Source organism: Ovis aries, chromosome 26 (genome assembly GCF_016772045.2).
Source record: "Ovis aries strain OAR_USU_Benz2616 breed Rambouillet chromosome 26, ARS-UI_Ramb_v3.0, whole genome shotgun sequence".
Taxonomy (NCBI): Eukaryota; Metazoa; Chordata; class Mammalia; order Artiodactyla; family Bovidae; genus Ovis; species Ovis aries.
Window position 1 is genome coordinate 33,381,353 of NC_056079.1, and position 24,244 is coordinate 33,405,596.

The following is a 24,244-nucleotide window of genomic DNA, read 5'->3' on the forward strand; positions in this document are numbered from 1 at the left end:
CTCATTAGGTTGCTTTTTCATTTAGTTGATATCTTCCTTCACTGTGCAGAACAGTTTGGTTTCATGTAGCCCCATTTGTTTATTTTTCATTTTTATTTTCCTTGCCTGGGAAGACAGATTATAAAAAAATACTGCCAAGACTGATATCAAAGATTATACCTCTTATCTTTTCTTCTAAGATTTTAAGGTTTTAGGACTTAAATTTAATTCCTTAATCACATTTAAGGTTTTTTTGAATATGTTATGGAGAATTGTCCAGTTTTAAGAATGTGGCTGTCCAGTTTTCCCATCACCATTTATTGAAGAGGCTCTCTTTTACCCCTTGTATGTTCATACTTCTTTTATCATAGATTATCAACCAAATAAACTTGGATTTATTTCTGGGCCATCTATTCTGTTACATGGATCTATGTGTCTGTTTTTTGTGCCAGTACAGCACTGTTTTAATTAATACAGATTTGTAGTATAGTTTGATATCAAAGAATGAAATATTTCCAGCTTTGTTCTTTTCCTCAGAATTGCCTAGCCTATTTGGGGTCTTTTGAGGATCCATTAAAATTATAGTATTCTTTGTTCAAATTTGGTGAAAAATGCTGTTGATATTTTGATAAAGGATTACACTGAATCTATAGATTGTATGAGATTTTAACATAATAATTCTCCTAATATGTGAACACATATGTCTTTCCCTCTGTTTGTGTTCTCTTTAGTATCTTTCATCAGTGTTTTACTAGTTTTCTGAGTATAGGTCTTTTATATGTTGGTTAGATTTATTCCTGAGTCTTTTAATTTTTTTTGATGTGATTGTAAATAAGATTGTGTTTTTATAAAACAGTTTAAGTATTTTTTTAAAAATGATTGTTCTTTTTAAAAACTGATTTTATTTATTTATTTTTGGCTGTGCTGGCTCTTCATTGCTGTGTGTGCTTCTCTCTAACTGTGGCGAGCAGGGGCTCCTCTCTAGTTGTGGTGCACAGGCTTTGCATTGTGGTGTCATGGCCTCTAGGGCACACTAGCTGCACTAGTTGCAGCTCCCCGGCTCTAGAGCACAGGCTTAATAGTTGTGGAATACGGGCTTGGTTGCTCCGTGGCATGTGGGATTCCCAGACTAGGGATCGAGCCTGTACCTACTACACTGGCAGTTAGATTCTTTACCACTGAGTCACCAGGGAGCCCAAAATTGTCCTCTTCACTTCTCTTTCTGGTAAAATTTATTAGTGTATAGAAGCAAAACTAATTATATTAATTTTGTATCCTGCAACTTAACAAAATTCATTGATGAGTTCTAACAGTTTTTTGTGGCATCTTTAGGATTTCCTATACATACTATCATGTCATCTGCAAACAGTGAGTTTTACTTCATCCTTCCCAGTTTGGATTCCTTTTACTTCTTTTTCCAGTTTGAATGCTATGGCTAGGACTGCCAATACTATGTTGAATATAGTGGTGAGAGTATAGTGGGCATCCTTGATGTGTTCCTAGTCTTAGAGGAAATGCTGCCAGTTTTTCGTTCCTAGGTATGATGTTACGTGCTGTGGGTTTGTCTTATACGACCTTTGTTATGTTCAGTATATTCTTTTATAGGGCTTCCCTGGTGGCTCAGTGGCAAGAATCTGCCTGCCAATGCAGGGTCATGGGTTCCATCTTTGGACATGCGTTCCATCCATCCTTGGGAAGATCCCCTGGAAAGGAGATAGCAACCCACTCCAGTATTCTTGTCTGGGATATCCCCTTGACAGAGGAGCCTTGTGGGCTACAGGCCATGGGGCCATAAGATAGTTAACTAAAATGTACCTTAGCAACTGAACAAAATGTTCATTTATACCCATTTTGTTGAGAATTTTTTTGCCATAAACGCATGGTAAATGTTGTCAAAAGCTTTTTCTGTGTTGGTTCAAATGACTATTTTTTTACTCTTCAATTTGTTAATGCATATGACATTGATTTGGAAAACTCAGCCGTGGTCACAGGACTGGAAAAGGTCCGTTTTCATTCCAATCCCAAAGCAAGGCAATGCTAAAGAATGCACAAACTACCACACAGTTGCACTCATCTCACACGCTAGTAAAGTAATGCTCAAAATTTTCCAAGCCAGGCTTCAATAGTACATGAATGGAAAATTTCCAGATGTTCAAGCTGGATTTAGAAAAGGCAGAGGAACCAGAGATCAAATTGCCAACATCCGTTGGGTCACCGAAAAAGCAAGACAATTCCAGAAAAACATCTACTTCTGCTTTAGTAACTATGCTAAAGCCTTTAACCGTGTGGATCACAATAAACTGTGGGAAATTCTGAAATAGATGGGAATACCAGACCACCTGACCTGCCTCTTGAGAAATCTGTATGCAGGTCAGGAAGCAACAGTTAGAACTGGACATGGAACAATGGACTGGTTCCAAACTGGGAAAGGAGTACGTCAAGGCTGTATATTGTCACCCTGCTTATTTAACTTATATCCAGAGTACATCGTGAGAAACGCTGGGCTGGAGGAAGCACAAGCTGGAATCAAGATTGCTGGGACACATATCAATAACGTCAGATATTCAGATGACACCACCCTTATGGCAGAAAGAGAAGAAGAACTAAAGAGCCTCTTGATGAAAGTGAAAGAGGAGAGTGAAAAAGTTGGCTTAAAGCTCAACATTCAGAAAACTAAGATCATGGCATCCGGTCCCATGACTTCATGGCAAATAGATGGGGAAACAATGGAAACATTGTCAGACTTTATTTTTGGGGGCTCTAAAATCACTGCAGATGGTGACTGCAGCCATGAAATAAAAAGACACTTACTCCTTGGAAGGAAAGTTATGACCAACCTAGAAAAGTTATGATCAACCTTTGTTATGCCAACAGAGGTCCGTCTAGTCAAGGCTATGGTTTTTCTAGTGGTCATGTATGGATGTGAGAGTTGGACTATAAAGAAACCTGAGTGCCGAAGAATTGATGCTTTTGAACTGTGGTGTTGGAGAAGACTCTTGAGAGTCCCTTGGACTGCAAGGAGATCCAATCAGTCCATCCTAAAGGAGATCAGTCCTAAATGTTCATTGGAAGGACTGATGCTGAAGCTGAAACTCCAATACTTTGACCACCTGATGTGAAGAACTGACTCATTTGAAAAGACCCTGATACTAGGAAAGATTGGAGGCGGGAGGAGGAGCGGACGACAGAGGATGAGATGGTTGGATGGCATCACCGACTCAATGGACATGACTTTGAGTAAACTCCAGGAGTTGGTGAGGGACAGCAAGGGCTGCCATGCTGCAGTCCATGGGTTTGCAAAGAGTTGACACGACTGAGTGACTGGCACTGAGACTAAGTTAAAAGTGTAATCAAAAACAAGCAAACAAACCTGATCATATACAGAACAGATTGGTGATTGCCAGAGGTGGTAGTGAGGTTGAGTGAAATGGGTGAAGGTGATCGAAAATTTTAACTTCCAGTTATAAAATAAATAAGCCATGGGGATGGTAGTGTACAGTATGGTAACTATAGGTAACAATACTGCTGTATATTTGAAAGTTGCTTTAGAAACACAGATTTTATTTTCTTGGACTCCAAAATCAATGTGGACTGTAGCCATGAAATTAAAAGATCCTTGTCCCTTGGTAGGAAAGCTAAAAAGCAGAGACATCATATTGCTGACAAAGATTGTTGTTCCTGAATTGCTCAGTAGTGTCTGACTCTTTGCAACCCCATGGTCTGCAGCACACCATGCTACCCTGTCCTTCACCATCTCCCCCGAAGTTTGTTCGAACTCATGTCCATTGAGTCAGTGATTCCATCCAACCATCTGCTTCTCTGTTGTCCCTTTCTCCTTTTGCCATCTATTTCCCCCAGTATCAGGGTCTTTTCCAATGAGTCTGTTCTTCGCATCAGGTGGCCAAAGTATTGGAGCTTCAGCATCAGTCTTTCCAGTGAATATTCAGGACTGATTTCCTTTAGGATGGACTGGTTGGGTCTCCTTGCAGTCCAAAGGACTCACAAGAGTCTTCTCCAACACCACAGTTCAAAAGCATCAATTCTTCGGCACTCAGCTTTCTTTATAGTCCAAGTCTCACATCCATACATGACTACTGGAAAAACCATAACTTTAACTATACAGACATTTGTAGGCAAAATAATGTCTCTTCTTTTTAATATGTTGTGTAGGTTTGTCATAGCTTTTCTTCCAGGAAGCAAGCATCTTTTAATTTCATGGCTGTAATCACCTTTCACAGTGATTTTGGAGCCCAAGAAAATAAAGTCTGTCACTGTTTCCATTGTTTCACCGTCTATTTGCCATGAAGTAATGGGACCATATGCCATGATCTTGGTTTTTTAATGTTGAGTTTTAAGCCAGCTTTTCCACTCTCCTCTTTCACCTTCATCAAGAGGCTGTTTAGTTCTGCCATAATGGTGGTGTCATCTGCATATCTGAGGTTATTGATGTTTCTCCTGGCAGTCTTGATTTCAGCTTGTGTTTTACCCAGCCCAAAATTTCATATGATGTACTCTGCATATAAGTTAAATAGCAGGGTGACAATATGCAGCCTTGACATACCCTTTCTCAGTTTTAAGATGTTGAACTTTGATGCATTACAGGGAATTTATCCCATTAGAAATATAGAAATTATGGTACAATCAGCATCCTTAAACTTAAGTAATGATCCTTCTTGATATCTTGATGTTATTTTAAAGCACCAATATATTTTTCATATGAGTAATGTGCTGCATGTTAGCTCACTTCAGTTGTGTCTGACTCTTTGCGACCCCATGCACTGTAGCCTGCCAGGCTCCTCTGTCCATGGGATTCTTCAGGCAAGAATACTGGAGTGGGTTGCCATTTCCTCTTGCAGGGGATCTTTCTGATCCAGGGATTGAAACCATGTCTCTTACATCTCCTGCATTGGCAGGGGGGTGCTTTATAACTAATGCCACTTGGGAAGCCCCTGAGTAATGTAATATAGTAGCATAAATACCTTGAAATTATGATCATTAACAGTAATTTCCTGTGGTCTCCATACTCCAGAAATTTATGATCTGAATCCTAAAGGAGGAATAGTGAACATAGCAAGCTTAATTTTTCAAAACCTTTTACAATATTTCCTTTATTCAACAAATGTTTGCTGAGATAACATAGCATAGTGATTCAGATTTAAGCTCTGGAGGCCAACTGCCTGCATTTAAGTTCAGCCCTGTCTGTCACCTAGGGCAATTGATGTGTTCTGCCTCAATTTCCCTATGTTTGCTTTTATTATTGTTATTCTTTCCCATCTTTATTGAGTTATAATTGATAGGTAAAAATTTTATATATTAAGGGGTACAGTGTGGTTTTTTAATAGCATTTAAAGATTGTTTATTATTTATTTATTTTGGCTGTACTGGTCTTTGTTGCTGTGTGAGGGATTTCTCCAGTTGTGACAAGCGGAGTTTACTCCCTAGGTGCAGTGTGCAGGCTTCTCATAGGGCTTCAGTAGTTGTGGTGCATGGGCTCAGTAGTTGTGGCCTGTGGGCCCTGGAATGCAGGCTCAGTAGCTGCTGCATATGGGTTTAATTGCCCCGAGGCATGTGGGCTCTTCCTAGAACCATGTCCCTTGCACTGGCAGGAGGATTCTTAACCACTGACCACCAGGGATGTCCACAATGTGACGTTCTGATATACGTATACATTATAAAATTATAATCAAGTTGATTAACATATCCATCATCTTATACAGTTACCATTTTTTGGTGTATGGTGAGAAAGTTTAAGTCTACTCTAGGAAATTTCTCATATACACTACAGTATTATTAACTTTAGACATCTGACTGCACATTAGATCTCTAGGACATATTCATCCTATGCAACTGAAACTTTATACCTTTGACCATCTTCCCATTTCCCCCATTTCCCAACCCCTGGCAACCACCATTCAACTCTTTCCTTTTATAAGTTGACCCTTTTAGATTCCACATATAAACAAGATCATACAGTACTTGACTTTTCATGTTTTGCTTACTTCACTTAGCATAATGTCCTCCAGGTTTATCCATGTTGCAAATGGCAGGATCTCCTTTTCTTGAGGCTGAATTATATTCCACTGTGTATATACATCGTATTTTCTTTATCCATACATCTCTATATGGAATTTAATTTAAAAAAATGGGCCTCTTGGGTATCATCTTGCATGACTGGGGGCACTCACTATGTTCTCACCTTTCCTTGTGGGAGAAATCATGGCTGAAGGCATGTCTCTTGGCACTGAGCTGTGCTGCATTGGGGAAATGGTGGCGTGGGCAGAATGAAACTGTTTTCAACTGAGAATGTGAATGTTCCTGGATTTGTTTGCTCAAATGTGGTGTGGGACCCTTCCTTGGACTCTTAGGCCACAAAAATACTCTCATCTGTGAGTGTTTCTCAAAATTGTCTCTGGAGAGAGAGATGAGGGTTAAAAGTTCCAAGTCTGCCATCTTGCTAGGTCATTGCAGAAGATAAATATTAGTACATTATGTCTATCTGTTTATAGTTTAAAGGAGGAAGAAACAATGAGAGGGAGAGTGAGAGCAAGAGTAAGAGTGAGAGAGAGATCCAAAGTAATGCATCAAATTAGAAGTGTGAAGGCAGATTTAGATGTATTTAAACTCAAAGGAAGGTGGAAGGCATTATAGGTTATTGAAGCAGTGTACTTAGAGATATTGGAGTAAGTTTGGAAGGAATGATGCTAAAGCTGAAACTCCAGTACATTGGCCACCTCATGCGAAGAGATGACTCATTGGAAAAGACTCTGATGCTGGGAGGCATTGGGGGCAGGAGAAGAAGGAGACGACAGAGGATGACATGGCTGGATGGCATCACTGACTCGATGGATGTGAGTTTGAGTGAACTCCAGGAGTTGGTGATGGACAGGGAGGCCTGGTGTGCTGCAATTCATGGGGTTGCAAAGAGTCAGACATGACTGAGCAACTGAGCTGAACTGAATAATTGTTTTCAGAGTATGGAATTCATAGTTATAACTGTAGCGAAACCTCTGTAGAAGGAGAGGGAAACAGGAAACATTGAAGAAGTAAAACATTAAATCTTGATAACTGATTTGATGTGAAGATTGGATGGGCAGTGATAAGTAAAAAGTTATTGTATCCAGCTCATCAGGAGTATGGATAGAGTTTCGGGGAAAGTCTTATCTATTGGGAGAACTGTCTTGAATGAAGAAAGGATTTAAGCAATAATTCGATATTGGACTGTCAAACTAAACTTGGGTGTTAAGGGCAAATACTTGGATACAAGTGCTGGAGGGTAGGAATGTCCAGTATCAGAATAAGGGAGCAGTGGAGGGACAGTGCAATTGTGAAGTAAACTGTACTTGAGACTGAGGGGACATTTTAAATTGAGAATTGAGTATCAAGCTTTTCTACATACATCCTGGAATGTTTGTTTTGGCTGGGGCTCTAAAGATGGCAGAATATGTTTGGAGCATCTATATCTTAGTAATTGAAAGTACAGCCCTGGATTCAAACTGTCTTAAGTTCATATCCTTCAGCAGTACTTATTAAGTCTGCTGCCCTGAGCAAGTTATTTGTACTTTCCATCTGATATTTGATTTGTTCAGTGGGGACAAATAATATCTATTTCACTGGGTAGATTTGAGAATTAAATAGGATAATTTATATAAATCTCTGAGAATTTTGCTATTATTATATGGCAGGCTATATGGAGTCTTTTTCTTTTTTTTACTTTATTTTACTTTACAATACTGTATTGTAAAGCAGAAAAAAATTAAGTTGTAGAACAATATAGTCATTACAGTAAGAAAATGGCAAGCTTACCTATATTTGAGTGAAAACTTTTAATCCATACATTAAAGCTATTTTCACTGTTATTGAGCAAAATGCTTTTGATTGACATGTTTGATCAAAGTCTTTGGTGCATGTGTGTGTGTTCAGTTGCTAAGTCGTGTCCAACTCTTTGTGACCCCATGGACTGTAGCCCTCCAGGCTCCTCTGTCCAGGGGATTTCCCAGACAAGAATACTGGGGTGGGTTGCCATTACCTTCCAGGGAATCTTCCTGACCAAGGGGTCAAACCCTGGTCTCCTGAATTGCAGGCAGATTCTTTACTGTCCCTTTACAGGGAAGCCTGTAAAGGCTTTGGTAACCTTAACCAAATGTCACAAGAACAGTAAAGTCATCAAAAATTTGGATTCACTGGATATGTTTTAGAAACCCAAAGTGCTTAATCTCATTTAATTAACACTATTTTACAAATGTGAAACAAAGACATAAAGATTTTACTTCAATTTGATTCAGACTAGAATTTTATAAACTATAGGAAAATTCTCAGCAGGAAATATCATATATGAATTGTCAAAATTAATTATCATTTAATACTTATTTATTTAGCTTTAGAGAATATCCAAATTATGTGGGAGCAGCATTTCCTGGAAAGATGTGTGTTACCGGTTATTCTGCAGGAATTGCTCTGGTATGTAATGACTTAATCTTATTTGAAAACAAGTACATTAAAAAATTTCCCAGCATTACAGCATATATTTTACACATTTTACATTTATATTTACATTTAGATATTGCATTTATATTTTTCATCACTGTTGAAACTTTGAAATATGTAGTATTAATAGAATTAATAGAATTCTGAAGTGCAAAGTATCTTATTACAGATATTTGGAAGTTAAAGTGGAATAAAATATCACAAATACACTTGTATTCCTTACTATATTGAAGAGCGCATCATGAAAAGATCTGCAAAGATATTCCTATAACCTAAATAGATTTTTTTTCTTGTAGGTATAAAATTGGAGAAGTAGTCTTACAGATAAAATAACTTCAAAATCAAAATAAGTGATCAACCAAAAAATATGATAAAAATTTTTAAAAATGTTTCAAACTTTTATGTTATTGTTCAGTCGCTCAGTCATGTCCAACTCTTTGTGACCCCGTGGACTGCAGCATGCCAGGCTTCCCTGTCCTTCACCATCTCCTGGAGTTTGTTCAAACTTATGTTGTTTGAGTCAGTGACTCCATCCAACCACCTCATCCTCTGCTGTCCCTTTCTCCTTTTGCCATCTATCTTTCCCAGGAGCAGGGTCTTTTACAATGAGTCGGCACTTTGCATCCGGTGGCCAAAGTATTGGAACTTCAGCATTAGTTCTTCCAATGAATATTCAGTGTTTATTTCCTTTAGAATTGACTGGTTGGATCTCCTTGCAGTCCATGGGACTTTCAAGAATCTTCTCCAGCACCACAATTTGAAAGCATCAGTTCTTTGGCGCTCAGCCTCTTTTATGGTCCAGTTCTCATATCCATATGTGACTACTGGAAAAACCAGAGCTTTGACTATACGAGTCTTTGTTGGCAAAGTAACATCTCTTTTTTAACATGCTGTCTAGGTTTGTTATATCTTTTCTTCCAAGGAGCAAGCACCTTTTAATTTCATGGCTGCAGTCACCATCAGCAGTGATTTTGGCACCCAGAAAAATAAAGTCTGTCACTGTTTCCATTATTTCCCCATCATTTGCCATGAAGTGATGGAACCAGATGCCATGATCTTCAATTTTTGAATGTTGAGTTTTAAGCCAGCTTTTCCACTCTCCTTTTTTACCTTCATCAAGAGGCTCTTTAGTTCCTCTTCACTTTCTGCCATAAGGGTGGTATCATCTGCATATCTGAGGTTATTGATATTTCTCCTGGCAGTCTTAATTCCAGCTTGTGCTTTTTCCCAGCTTGGCATTTCGTACTCTGCATATAAGTTAAATAAGCAGGGTAACAATATACAGCCTTTATGTACTTCATTCCCAATTTGAAGCCAGTCTGTTGTTCCATGTCTGGTTCTAACTGTTGCTTCTTGATCTGCATACAGGTTTCTCAGGAGGCAGGTCAGGGGGCCCGGTATTCCTATCTCTTTAAGAATTTTCCAGTTTGTTGTGATCCACACAGTCAAAGGCTCTAAGTGTTGTCAGTGAAGCAGAAGTAGATGTTTTTCTGCAATTCTCTTTGCCTTTTCTATGATCCAGCAGATGTTGGCAATTTGATCTCTGGTTCCTCTGCCTTTTCTAAATCCAGCTTGAACATCTGGAAGTTCACGGTTCACGTACTGTTGAAGCCTGTCTTGGAGAATTTTGAGCATTACTTTACTAGCATGTGAGATGAGTGCAATTGTGCGGTAGTTTGAACATTCTTTGGCATTGTCTTTGGGATTGGAATGAAACGGACCTTTTCCAGTCCTGTGGCCACTGCTGAGTTTTCCAAATTTGCTGGCCTATTGAGTGCAGCACTTTCACAGCATCATCTTTTAGGATTTGAAAAAGCTCAGCTGGCATTCTATCACCTTCACTAGCTTTGTTTGTAGTGATTCTTCTAAGGCTCACTTGACTTTGCACTCCAGGATGTCTAGGTGAGTGATCACACCATCGTGATTATCTGGGTTATGAAGATCTTTTTTGTATTATTATTCTGTGTATTCTTGCCACCTGTTCTTAATATCTTCTGCTTCTGTTAGGTCCATACCATTTCTGTTTTTTATTGTGCCCATCTTCCAGCTTTGCATGAAATATTCCCTTGGTATCTAATTTTCTTGAAGAGATCTCTAGTCTTTCCCATTCTATTGTTTTCCTCTATTTCTTTGCATTGATCACTGAGGAAGGCTTTTGTATCTCTCCTTGCTATTGTTTGGAACTCTGCATTTGAATGGGTATATCTTTTTTCTTCTTTGCCTTTACCTTCTTTTCTTTTCTTAGCTATTTGTAAGGCCTCCTCAGACAACCATTTTGCCTTTTTGCCCTTCTTTTTCTTGGGGATGGTCTTGATCACTGCCTCCTGTACAGTGTCACAAACCTCTGTCCATAATTCTTCAGGCCCTCTGTTTATCAGATCTAATCCTCTGAATCTATTTCTCACTTCCACTGTATAATCATAAGGGGTTTGATTCAGGTCATCCCTGAATGGTCTAGTGGTTTTCCCTACTTTCTTTAGTTTAAGTCTGAATTTTGCAATAAGGAGTTCATGATCTAAGCCACAGTCACTCCTGGTCTTGTTTTTTTCTGACTGTATAGAACATCTCCATCTTCTGTTGCAAAGAGTAAAATCAGTCTGATTTTAATATTGACCATCTGGTGATGTCCATGTGTAGAGTCATCTTTTCTATTGTTGGAAGAGGGTGTTTGATATGAGCAAACTTGGCAAAACTCTGTTAGCCTTTGCCCTGCTTCATTTTGTACTCCAAAGCCAAACTTGCCTATTACTCCAGGTATCTCTTGACTTCCTACTTTTACATTCCAGTCCCCTGTGATGAAAAGGACATCTTCTTTTTGGTGTTAGTTCTAGAAGGTCCTGTTGGTCTTCATAGAACCATTCAACTTTAGCTTCTTTGACATTAGTGGTGGTGGCATAGACTTGGATTACTGTGATATTGAATGGTTTGCCTTGGAAATGAACAGAGATCATTCTGTTGTTTTTGAGATTGCACACAAGTACTGCATTTCAGACTTTTTTGTTTACTATGACGGCTATTCCATTTCTTCTGAAGGATTCTTTCTCACAGTAGTAGATGTAATGGTCGTCTGAATTAAATTAGCCCTTTCTGGTCCATTTTAGTTCACTGATTCCTAAAATGTTGATGCCCACTCTTGGCATCTCCTCTTTGACCACTTCATTGATTTACCTTGATTCATGGACCTAACAGTCCAGATTCCTATGCAATATTGTTTTTTTATAGCACTGGACTTGACTTCCATCACCAGTCACATCCACAACTGGGAGTTGTTTTTGCTTTGGCTCTGTCTCTTCATTCTTTCCTGAGCTATTCCCCTAGCTTTGTTTTTATCTTGGTGATTTTGTTTGGTTCCATTTTACAGTTTCTAGTTCCTTGTTTCAGTAATGTGTGTTTCTATTGACAATCTTTCTTAATTCCTTCAGCATTTTTATTAATTGCCCTTTGAACTTGGGTTCTGGTAGATCTGGGATGTCTGTTACATTGTTTTTTTCAGAGGATTTATCTTTTTTTATTTTTATTTTTATTTTTTTTCATTCTTCAATAACAAGTTTTTATTTGAAAAGAAACTCCAATGAAACAGCTATGGGAATGTTTAAGACACAGATTTTATACCTCCTCCACCTTCGCCTCTCTCCTTTTCTTTATCTTTTTTTTGCTAGTTCTTCTGCCTTTTCCTTATAGTTCTCTGACTCTATTAATTTAAAAGAAACAGTTATCTACTGTGGTCTGAAGGTCTGTTTTTATGTGGAACTGAAAGCTGAGCACAGAATTGATGCTTTTGAACTGTGGTGTTGGAGAAGACTATTGAGAGTATCTTGGACTGCAAGGAGATCCAACCAGTCTATCCTAAAGGAAATCAGTTCTGGGTGTTCATTGGAAGGACTAATGTTGAAGCTGAAACTCCAATATTTTGGCTACCTGATGTGAAGAGCTGACTGATTTAAAAAGACCCTGATGTTTGGAAAGATTGAAGGCAGGATGAGAAGGGGACGAGAGGATGAGATGGTTAGATGGCATCACCGACTCAATGGACATGAGTTTGGGTAAACTCCGGGAGTTGGTGATGGACAGGGAGGCCTGGTATGCTGCGGTTCATGGGGTTGCAAAGAGTCGGATACAACTGAGCGACTGAACTTAACTAAACTGACCCTTTATGTAAGTTTGTGTAAGTCCAATAGTTTTGCTTCAAGGGCTGTTTTGATATGAATGCTTGACATGTCTTTCTCAGGGTGTGCTCGCCCTTGTCCCCTTGATAGGGGGTGTGCTTGTGGTGTGCTGACTGGAGCCTGCACTGGATGTTGAGTGGAGCCTCTTCTTTGCTCTGTGGTTGTCACAGCCCTGTTGGGGACATAATCTACTCTTCAGTTGTTGGAATGGAAGTTTCCAGATCCTTTTCTAAACTGTTGTGTGAGGTAGGAGGGACTGGAGCACTCCTACTGGGACAGGAGCTGCTGTGAACTCCTCCCCAGGTGCTGTCCACCAAGATGTATGATTGCCTGATGTTGCCCGCCACTTGATGTGTGCACCCACAAAGTTTTCTGATTGTGGCACCTGGAATCATCTCTGTCATGGGACTACCAATAATTAGCTCAGATGTCCCTTAGGCATGAATGCATTGTTCTGGTCCCAAAACTCACTGGGACCAGAGTTATACTCCTTCCAAAGTTATACTCCTGTGCCTGATTTGGGAGCATGGATAATCAGCTTAAATTTCAGCTCCCCCACCTCCATGTTTGGGTACCCTGGAAGTTTGCAAAACCCTCGGTGGTGGAAACCGTGCTTTGTTGTGAGCATGCTGACAAGAAAACTGCTATGGTGCACCTGTGACCCTTGTTTTGTGTGTTGACAATGGGACTCTTATGGTGGACTCCCACATCATTCTGTGCACACTCCCAGTCATGACCCAGACCATACTGCAGGCCCTTCAAGCTATCTCTCTATAGCCAAACTGAGTCCTTTCCCCAGACTGTCCATTGAAGCTTTGAGATTCAGAACTTGGCCACTTCACACTCCAGTAGGCATGTGGGAAGCTTGCTGACATGCAAAGGCAGTCTGTGCTGGTCTCTCTGTGCCCTGCTGGGGCATAATCCACCTCCCACATTCTCCCCTTTAGTCTCTGAAGCTCCCTCTCTGTCCCACCAGACCTCCCAGGTGGTAAAGGAGATTTCTAGAATGAAGGAACCTTTCTTCTTTCACAGCTCCCTGCCTAGGGGCAGAGGTCCCATTTCAGTTCCTCTTTTCCCTGTCCCTTCATCCTACTCCACTATCTAGGAATCCTTCTTGCAGATTTAGTTGTATGTGATCTTATGCCTGCTTTCAGTAGATTTTCTGTGAAATGTGTTCTGCATGTAGATGTATTTTTGATGTATTTGTGGGAGGAGGCAAGTTCCAGGTGCCTCTATTCTGTCATCTTGATCTCCTCCCACTCAGTAGCATTTTTAAACTTTATACTTTTACTTCTCTTCTCCAGGTTCTTATTCTTTTTTAGTTATTAATTATAGTTTATGTGCTTTTACATCTCTTTTTATATTATATATCCTATAATGTATTTTACTATAATTATTTTAGTATATTTGTTTTTCCACTTTTAAGCTAGAGTGAATTATGCACCATCATTATGCTATCACAGTATCTAATTCTGACTATACACTTGCCATTAACAGTGACATTTATGCTAATTTTCTCATGTTTTAATGATGTTAATTAGCATTATTTTACTTCAACTTCACTCCCTTTAGTATTTCTTGTAAGGCATCTCTAGGGATGATGAACTCCTTTAGCTTTTATTTGTTTTAGAATCATGATCTCTTCTTCATTTATGAAGCACAGCTTTGCTGGGCATAGAATTCTTAGCTGACAGTTTTTTCTTTTGATATTTTGAATATATAATCCCATTCTCTCCTCACCTGAAATATTTCTGTTGAGAAATATGCTGATAGTCTTATGGGAGTTCCCTTGTATATAACCTGATATCTTCTTTTTCTTTCAAAATTCTTTCTTTTTCTTTATTTTAATAATTTAATTGTAATGTGTCCTCATGTAGCCCTATTTGGGTTCAACCTATTTAGGATCCTTTGTGTGTGATGCACTTGGAAATCCATTTCTTTCCCAGTCTTGGAAAGTTTTCAGCCATTTTGCTTTAAATGTACTTTCTGTCCCTTCCTTTTCAAGTTCCTAAGATATGGATATTAGTGTGTATGTGTGAGTGTGTGTGTGTGTATGTGTGTGTGTTCATCCCATAGTTGTGTAGGCTTTCTCCTCTCTTTTTCATTCTTTTTAAGGTTTTGCTCTTCTGACTGAATAATTTTTAAATATTCTTGCATTCTAGATCACTGATTCTTTATTCTGCTTGTTCAAGTCTACTGTTGAAGCCCTAGGACACCTTTTTTTTAAATTGATTTTTATTTCTTCGTTGACCTTATTTTCTTCATTCACCATTTTCTAATTTCATTTAGTTATCTGTTTGCTTTTATAGTTCGCTAAAATTCTTTAAGAAGTTTATTCTGAATTATTCCTCTGACAGATCTCCTTTCCTTTTGGGTCATTTATTTGCAGCATTTTTAGTTTAATTTTATCGTGTTACATTCACCTGATTTTTCTTACTTTCTTCATTCCTTACTTTGGTATCTGTGCGTTTGAGTAATTGTGCTCCTCTTCCAGACTTTACAGGCTTATTTTGGCAGACAGTTCTTCACTAGCCAGCTCAGTTTAGGTTCTTGGACATGTCCTTGGTCAGACAAGTTCTATTTTGGGGCGAGAGCCACTGTCCAAGCTCTGAAGTCAAGGATGAGGGGTATTAACTGTCAGATAGGACTGCTGGCATGGTTCCCTGCCCAAATGAGGCAGTAGGATATACTCTGTGGTTGTCTAGATTCACTGATCAGCCTTCCTAAAAGGTAAAGAAAGAGAACTTTACTCAGCAGTCGCTGAGGAATGAATTAGCTTCCCTCCCCTGACAAGGCAGCAGAATAGGCCCCATGACTTGCATGCCTCATTATTTGTGGACCCAAATAATTTGTGGACTGTACCCTTAATTCCTTGGCCACATGGGACCACTGGGTTTTGCTCTAAAGATGGTGAAAACCATGAGCTGTGCTCTCTGTTTAGTGTCACTGTAAGCAGGATTGTTGGATAGATGGCACAGCTTCCTGTGTGCTCTGGCTAGATTCATTGGTTGAGCTTTCTGAAGGCTATACTTCGCAATGGCAGGGCTATGAATTTGTTTCCTTGCCCAGGTGGAATTGGAGAGTCAGCTTAGCTCTTTGTGGGCTCAACCCAAGCTATCTATTACTCCAGGTTTCCTGGCCAAACAGTGCCACTGGCTTTGCTCTGTGAACGTTCAACTCTGCCTGCTATACTCTCTGTTCAAGTGTTGCTGCACTATGCAGCTACCAGGTATTCTAATGAGGCTTCTGGTTAGGGGTAACCAGGGGCTATACCAATCATTAGGCAAGGCTATAAACAGCTATGCTGACTGGGTAGAGTGTCCAGGGCTAGCAAGGCTTTTCATTTGAGCACTCAAATCAGGCAGATCTGCACCTCATTGACTTCCCTGGTCATATACTTCCACTGTCCTGGCTCTGCAGATCTACTAGTTGGGACCTGCATTTGCTGTGGATGGGAAGTTGGCTTGTCAAGGTCTAAGCATTGATTGTTGCAACCCTCACCTCTACCTCACCTTCTCTGTCATGATCAGATTTACAGTGGTCAAATCCCACTCATCCTTTGTGATCCTCATGGGGCAAGACCAGAGTAGGGCTCCCAGAAGTGACCCACAGTACTGGGGGATCTAGATGTCCACTCTGTACTCTTTTCCCACTTGAGGAACCATAGCCTGGGAAGACCTCTCAGTGTTGTGCTGCACCAATGTTGGGGAGGGGTAATGCATTCATGCATAACTGCTCCTGCTAATCTTCTTATGAGATCTGTCTTGATCTCTGGTGCCGGTGGTACTTCAGCCTCACTTCCATGTTCTGGGATTTTCTCAGTGGTGTCTTGTCCATGAATAATTGTAGTTGTTCTTGTGACTGGGAGTAAAGTTGGGAAAGACCTATGTTGTCATCTTGTTAATATCACTTCTGTTGTAATTTAATTCTGATTAGGGACCTGGAGATAAGCAAGGGTAATGAGACAAAAGTTCCAGGTATTGTCATTAAAAAGTGTCATTTTTAAAACGTAGGGACTTTTTCATTGTGTATAGGGAAGCTTACTCTACTGGCAAGAGAAGTCCAGTGATATTTGTCCATGATACTCTAGTTCCCATTTCAGATTCTGACTCCTGCATCAAATCTGGGAAGTTTGATAATTAAATTAGTGCTATAACCCTACAGTACTTATAAATAGGCCCTGAGTTTGGTCTTCAAATCAATAACTAGAGGAGATGATGAGTCACTACTGTGCTGCTGTAGAGGCTTTATGATTGCCTATTTACATTCTCAGTTGCTCATTTATAGTTTTCCTTTCTGTTTCATAATTTGCTTCCTCTAGCACTTCCATAAGAAGCCAGTTGACCACACAATATTTATTATAGCTTGTTTTTGTAAGAGTGAAGTGCCTTGATGAGCCTCACATCTTGGCCTCTGCCTGTACCTTATCTTATGCCACATTTGGCAATAATTTGAGAAATTATGATGTCATTGCATATCGTGAATTACCATTGTCCCATTTCTCCTTGTCAGGGAAGATATTTGTGCATTTGTTATATTTGAGACAGCCTAATCCTTCAGTTCTCTCCCAGGACTCAAGCTCGGCCAAAACTAATGAAACTCAGGCCCTGATGTCTCATTGCAAAAATTCATTGAGAGACAAAGGAATAAGAGGTGGATTTGTTAGGATCCATAGAGAAACCACTCTTCAGGGTGTGAACCATTGCCAAGGGCAAGGACTGGGGCCACGGAATTAGGCCTGGCTTAGAGAAGGCAATGGCAACCCACTCCAGTATTCTTGCCTGGAGAATCCCAGGGACGGGGGAGCCTGGTGGGCTGCCGTCCATGGGGTCACACAGAGTCGGACACAACTGAAGCGACTTAGCAGCAGCAATCATAAGAAAGCTTTCTTGAGGATCTATTTTCTGTGGTTTCTCCTGATACTAGTTACTGTATCTTTGAGAATATTGGCTGGAAGCACATAGCATACTTACAACTGAGTAATTTGGTTGTGTGGCCACTTTGTGAGCTGGGAAGTGGAGTATCATATGGACTATCCTGAATGAACATGATAGCTGGTCTAAGAAATTAGGCAAATGGAAGATTATGGTCCATATAGCCAAAAATCTGATGTAAAAATAGCACATTTATGTAGTTATAACAATTATTTAAGGATTATCTTAGGCATTCAATTGTTAAATCATGGCAAAACTAGACATAGGTTCATACGCGTATATCTCAATAAAATTTTATAAGAAGAACTTCAGGTTCTTAGTTGTCTAAGGAACTGTATTTCCATATTCTTAAGTATTTGTAAAACAATAAAATGATTTTAATTAGAAAAATACCATTTTTACCACCCTTCAGTGAATTGTCTTTTATTTGAATTTTGTTTGTTGTTGATGTAGTATCCCAAGGAGATGACTTTGGAGGCACTTTCAGTTATTGTCACCCAGATGCTGGGACTCAGTCTGGGAATATCATATGATGACCCAAAGAAATGTCGATGTTCAGGAGCCATCTGCATAATGAGTACAAAAGCCCTGTAAGTTTTTCCAAAAATAAATTTTATTTGTTGAATTTATCAATAATTTGTTTAAATAATTCAAGTGAAAATTTTTAGTATTTGCTTATAGTACAAATTAACTATATAAATGGAACAAGTACCATAAAATCAAAATATGAAATTTTAAGCCTAAGAGTAGTTTGGTGGAAGGTTAGTATTAAGAACAAAATAACAAATCCAGTCTGCAAGATACGTTACCAAAGGAATTTCCCATAGACTGTATTTTATGAAGTCAATTAGGATCTTTAAAAATATGCTGTAGCTCAAAACAAGTGACCTTTGCTTTTAGAGTATATTAATCTGGGACAGCTTCAATCTAAATGACATAATTTATGTGACTTTGGATAAATTACTAGACCTTGCTTAGATTTATTTTTCTCATCTTTAAAATGGAAATGATTATGCCTATTGTTTTGTTTTCCAGAGTGATATAAGAACGAAATGAGAAAATAAAATGGGAAAGTGTTTTTTAAATTGTAAAATTCCACAAGTGTGTGATGGATTAATTACAGTGATTGATAAGTTTGCCAGTGTTCCTCACATGGTCTATCACACAAGGGCTATAGCAGGTGTCATTAGTATGCTAAAGTTTTCCATTTGTAAAAAGGGCCTATGCTAAGTATGACCTCTTCATAACTGAAGAGCAACCAAAAGTCAAAGGTGGAAACAAGCCATTACTTTTCGAAAGCATACTCTTTTTATAGTTCTAAGCACCACCTAAGGTTAGTTCTTACATTCTAAAAATAGCTCAAACACATACATATCTTTATATACAGCCATATTACATTATAAACTAGTTCTACATGTGTTATATGTAAAAATAATATTTATATGTATAAACTTTAATTTTATTAAATTTCAACATATAAAGTATAATATTGTTTATTGAATCAAATATAACATTTATATAGCTATATAAACAATATGAGCATTGCCATCTTGGGCCTGTTGTCCATTTGGCCAACTGTTTTCAAGTATGCTTATGACAAGATGCTTTGTGTAGCTCACCCAGAGTCTGGTATTAATGATAATAAAAATAACAAATATTTGCATTGTACTTGCTGTGGGCTAGAGGCTGTTTCAAACACTTCACATACGTTGTGTCATGTGGTTTTCACAGCATCTCCTTAGGGCAGGTCCTAATATTCTCACCTTTACGGTTGAGAAACTGAATTATAAAAAGGATAACTATCTGTGGTCAGATAGTTGGTTGTGGCAGTCCAGAGTTTTGAACCCAGTCATTCTGGCTTTAGAATCCGTGTTACCAAACCTTTGGATTTGTATACTGCTTTATGACATATCAAATGCTTTCATGCATATTCTCCATTTTCTTAAGGAAACTTTTTTGATGTGTATAGGGCAAGTGTTATCTTAATTTTTATGAAATTTAACAATTTTATTTGCATCTATATGTAAGGTATATAATGAATATATAAGATCTATCTATAAATGTATATAGATGTATCTTTTGCATTTCCACAGTACTTCTCATATATTATGTAATTTTCAAAGAAAGCATGTAAGTAAAGGAAATATTATTATTTCCAGTTGTCTTTTTCCATGTGTTTTTAAAATTTTTTATGCTTTTACAGTCATTTAATGTATTAACATTTTCACTTATGAACATACAATTTGCATATACAGGGAAAAACTGGTTCTGAAGACACCACAGAATACTAGAGACAGGCAAGCAATTGGAAGAAAAATGAAAAGATCAACCCTAGGGGAAAAAATGGAACCGCATTCCATGCTGGTGTCTGTAAACTTGGGAATGAGAAAAAGATCACACAGAATCACAATTAATGTAGAAAACAAACGTGGGTCATTCTGTATCAATGGCAGGAACTTCTCCCCGATCCAGATCTTGCATCCCGGTCAGGCCCATTTCATGAATGTTGATCCGAAACACAGTGGCTCACCTCTCCCCTCTCTTTAAATCTAACCCTGAAGTTAACTCAAGAAATTAAATGAACAGAGCTAAGAAACAAGCAGACTGGCATGTGTTCAATATCAATGGCCAGTTATTTAAAAGTGCACATGGAAGTAAAATGCTGACTAAGCATTTCACTTTAGTCAAAGTGAACAATTTCCTTCCAACTCACCTCATTTCTTGATTTAGGACTACCTAAGTGAGGCGACCAAAAGATTGGCATCTATGAGAATTGGGGCCAAGGAAATGAAGTGTCTCAGTCTGTCTTTATGCTGAGCATGCATTTCCTCTCAGGATCAAGTCACTAGGGACGGTGAACTTCCAGACTCAACTATAGTTGCCCAGCGTGGCTTGCCCAGACAGGGACTGGAGATGGGGAAGCACATGTATGTCAGGACTTCAGTCCAAAGTTCCCCCCAGTTTGTCAGGGGAAAGCCAGGGGAACACAGGGAGACCATCTGCTTCAAGGGCATTTCAGTGACATAACTCAGTATCTGTGGTTCCAGTAATTCCTAGTTCAAAATTAACACTCTAGTGCAACATTAAAAACTGAGTTTAGTATTTTCTTTGTAAAGGATACAGCTTGAATAATGATTACCATCTGAACAAAACTATTCTTATTACATATGATATAAAATTAGTAACATTTTTCACCATCAAAACCAGTGTTGTCACACATCACATCTGGCAACTTTCCACCACATGACACATCCAAAGAGATGACAGCCAAGTATTCTTCTTTTCAGCTGGAAGCAGACTCTGTGTCACCAGGTACAGTGGAACTGGCTGGGAAACAGACCTGCGGTCACCACAGCGTTCATTTGGCATCTAGTTTCCATACAGAGATAGATCTATTTAAGTCCACCTCAGAGGTGGAGTGGACTGATAAGTGAAACAAAAAACTGTGTCAGTAACTAGCCACATAAAATATACACAGAGTTTGTGCTACTAGGAGTGTATTTATGGAAACATGGCCTCATGGAGTATAGAGGCAGAGACCGTCACTGTGCCTTTGTAAACGTACATTTTTTAAAACATGCAGGACAGAAAGCTGGAATAAGTGAAGTTTTAAAATTTATATAGATAAAAAAATAAGAAATAAGAGAAATGCAGGACCCTCAGTTTTTCAGAGCTTCACATATAAGTTGGGGCTCAAAATTAAGTGGTTCACTAAAGTCAGAAATAAAAGCAAGACTGGTGTCCTAGTCAGGTAGGTAGAGAGGTATCTTGAGCAGGTCATTCATGTCTCTAGGCCAAAATTCCCATCTATACCCTGAGTTTCCCCCACCATGCAACACAGCTCAGGGACAGCCACAGTGCCCAGCCCTACACAGGACAGGAGATGAACTCATCAACAGCCTTCAGAAGGACATGAAGCACATCGTCAGTGCAGCCCAATCCCCTGAAACAGGAACACTGCAACTAAGGCTCTCATTTCACTTTTCTCACCATGCTCTTAATATTACTTTCTCAACAAGTAGAAAAATAAGCCATAAGTAGGCTGAAGTGGCAATAAAGAATGCTCAGAGCAAACACTAAAAACATGATGCCTCTGAATAAAATAAATCTACCCCCATACACTTTTTTTGGAGGAGTTGTGCCTTCTTCAAGTTTTAAATGATAAAGCCCTAAAATGCTGACACTCAAGTATACTCCTTTTTTTGGGATGCTTTCCAAGCATCACAACCAAAAACAAACAAATAAGAATAAAATGAAAAAGCATCATTTTCAAGGGGGGAACTGCCATCCCGCCCATTGTCCTGAGCAGTTTGCTTTGCTGGAGCCCCAGAGGCTGTGAGATATCACACTGCTGCCTAAGGAAGGTTCCAGCCTATAACTCCTGAAGTAACATACAGCCAGTTTTGGTCTGAGGTTTCAAAGTCTGACATTAAACCAAAAAACTGCAGTTTTTCTTGTCACAGTCATTCACTCACTCCTACATCACCATGTTACCAGCAAAACACTAAAATAAATGATCCCTTAAGAACTAAGGCTTAACTCTGAAAAGAAAATGGCCTTTCAAAACAGGTGTGTTCAAATAAAGTATTCTTATAAGTATTTTGTCACTACTTTCAGAAGAACTATTAAACCTATTAAAAGCATTTATAACAGAAATGCCCTGCAAATTATATTATTGCACACAGGATATCAGAAGCTATGCATGTCTAGGTTCCAAGGACTCTAGAAGACCCAGAACAGAGACCCTAAGGCCATGACTGTGGCTGCTCCAGCCAGCATGCCCAGTGCCAGGTCACTGTCATTGTTTCAATACCACTCACGAATGATGCCTTGGTTGGCAGGCTGCTGTCCATAAAGTCCTGCATACGGGTACCGATAGGGTACAGCATAAGCCTGAGCATTTGCAGCATAGACAATTTGAGTTCCTGGTGGGTATGCACCACTGTATGGACCATACCCTATGCCTGCTCAAGGGTTGGTGCAGCATAGTCTGTGTAAGAAGGTGGGGAGGAAGCCACAGCTGTCTCATCATACATGACTTCTGAGCCAACATAAGCCAACATAATCCTTGAATGTAAACTTCCAGGCCAAACAATCACCTGTGCTTTCTGCACAAAGACTGATGGTTTTCCCATCTCGGCCAACAATCTGCAGCATACAGTCTTTTGGCTTCCCATCTGGCGGCTGAATATCCCGGCATTCATGTCCCATGCAGATGTTGATGCAGCCCACTGGCACGTGGACCTTGTCTTCTACACTCTGCCAAGTTTGGTCATCATAACAGATCAAGTGACCATCTGACCACAGGTCAAACCAATTCTTCCAGTGCTTCAAAATGGTACTCTGTCACAGCAACCATCCACTCTTCACAAATGCCATTTTCTCACCTGCAAAGCCTCTGGCCACCACTGTTCACAGTAACAGGTCCGTAGCAAAAGGAACTGCCAGGTTACTTGGCTCCGGCTGCCTCATGCTAGCATCCTGGCCGCCGTCCACTGTCCTCAATGTGTTTTTGTAAAATGCCCTTGAGTACACAGAGCATAAATGACTCTACATCAGACACACAGGTTATAAGTGGACAGCTGTGGCTAATGTCAGTAATCTCATCAGTGATTTATTGGTCACTTACTATAAGCCAGAGAGTTTAATTAGGCACTTATTAACATGTAATCCTCATAACAAGCCTGTGAAGTGGATGGATATTACCCCTATTTGGAGATAAGAAAACAGAGAGAGAGTTTAATCACTTTGCTTAAAATCTCGTTAAGTCTCAAGATTGGTGCTAGTCAACAAGTTTATCTAACTCAAATCTGTGTTATGTTCTCTACTTCATGTTGACCTCATATAGAAGACAGTTAATATATTGGAATTAATTTAAACCAAGTAGCAAAAGAACATTAAAATATATTTGTACAAACTTCATTCTTTATTTCAGTGATCTTCCTAATACATTTTGATGACTTAATTTTATTTCTGCTTTTTAAAAGTAGGTAACTTTTAACATAGTCTGTACAACAGATGAGTTCAGAAGTGAAGGGAATAAGGACTCCCAGCAGCACATTCCTCTCTGGTCACCAGTGCTATATGCTCTAGTGGTTCCCCCTGAGAGGGCTATGAGTATCCTTCTGTTGCCGTGGACTAAGTACTGTGGGTTGTCCGGTAGACTTGGCTGGGTTGGCCCCTCCTCAGTTGATTGCCAATCTCTCCCTTGTTCAGATGCCACCAGCCACTGGTGGGTGGAGCTGTGTCACAAGGAGGCTGGCTGTGGAACGCCATTGCTCAGTGGTTGCTGGAACTGGGATTGAGATGGGTGGCTGTGGGGCCAGGGGTCCTGCATGGACCTAGTGTCTGTCGGCTGGTGGGTGGGACCAGTTCCTGAAATGGCTTACTGCACAGTCCAGTGTGTCCCAAAGCTGTTGACAGCCTGCTAGTGAGCAGGGCTGAATCCCAGGTTGGCCGAATAAGGGGCCCAAGGTGTCTCAAAAATACTGTTAATCTGCTCATGTGTAGGTCTGGAGCTCAGCAACTCCTGGGGCTGTTGCTTGCCTACTGGTGGGTCAACTGGGTCCTGACATGGCAGGCTCTGGGGCTCTGGTGGTACTGAGGTTGGTGTTTGCTCACTGGTTGGTGGGGTCAGAGTTCAAGAGATACCAGAGTTAGGTTAGATACGTCCTTGTTGGG

General features: G+C 39.6%; 1 protein-coding gene and 1 pseudogene across 2 annotated transcripts in view; one reads left to right on the forward strand and one right to left on the reverse strand.

Moving 5' to 3' along the window:
• LOC101115508 (disintegrin and metalloproteinase domain-containing protein 32) overlaps positions 1-24,244 on the forward strand; it is a 197,426-nt gene that overhangs the window by 84,205 nt on the left and 88,977 nt on the right. For both annotated transcript variants that reach the window (XM_060407107.1, XM_060407108.1), the window contains exons 10-11: positions 8,355-8,436; positions 18,017-18,153. In XM_060407107.1, coding sequence (XP_060263090.1) covers positions 8,355-8,436; positions 18,017-18,153 — 219 coding nt within the window. The remainder of the gene's footprint in view (positions 1-8,354; positions 8,437-18,016; positions 18,154-24,244) is intronic.
• On the reverse strand, positions 22,286-22,942 carry LOC101115256 (pleckstrin homology domain-containing family B member 2-like; annotated as a pseudogene).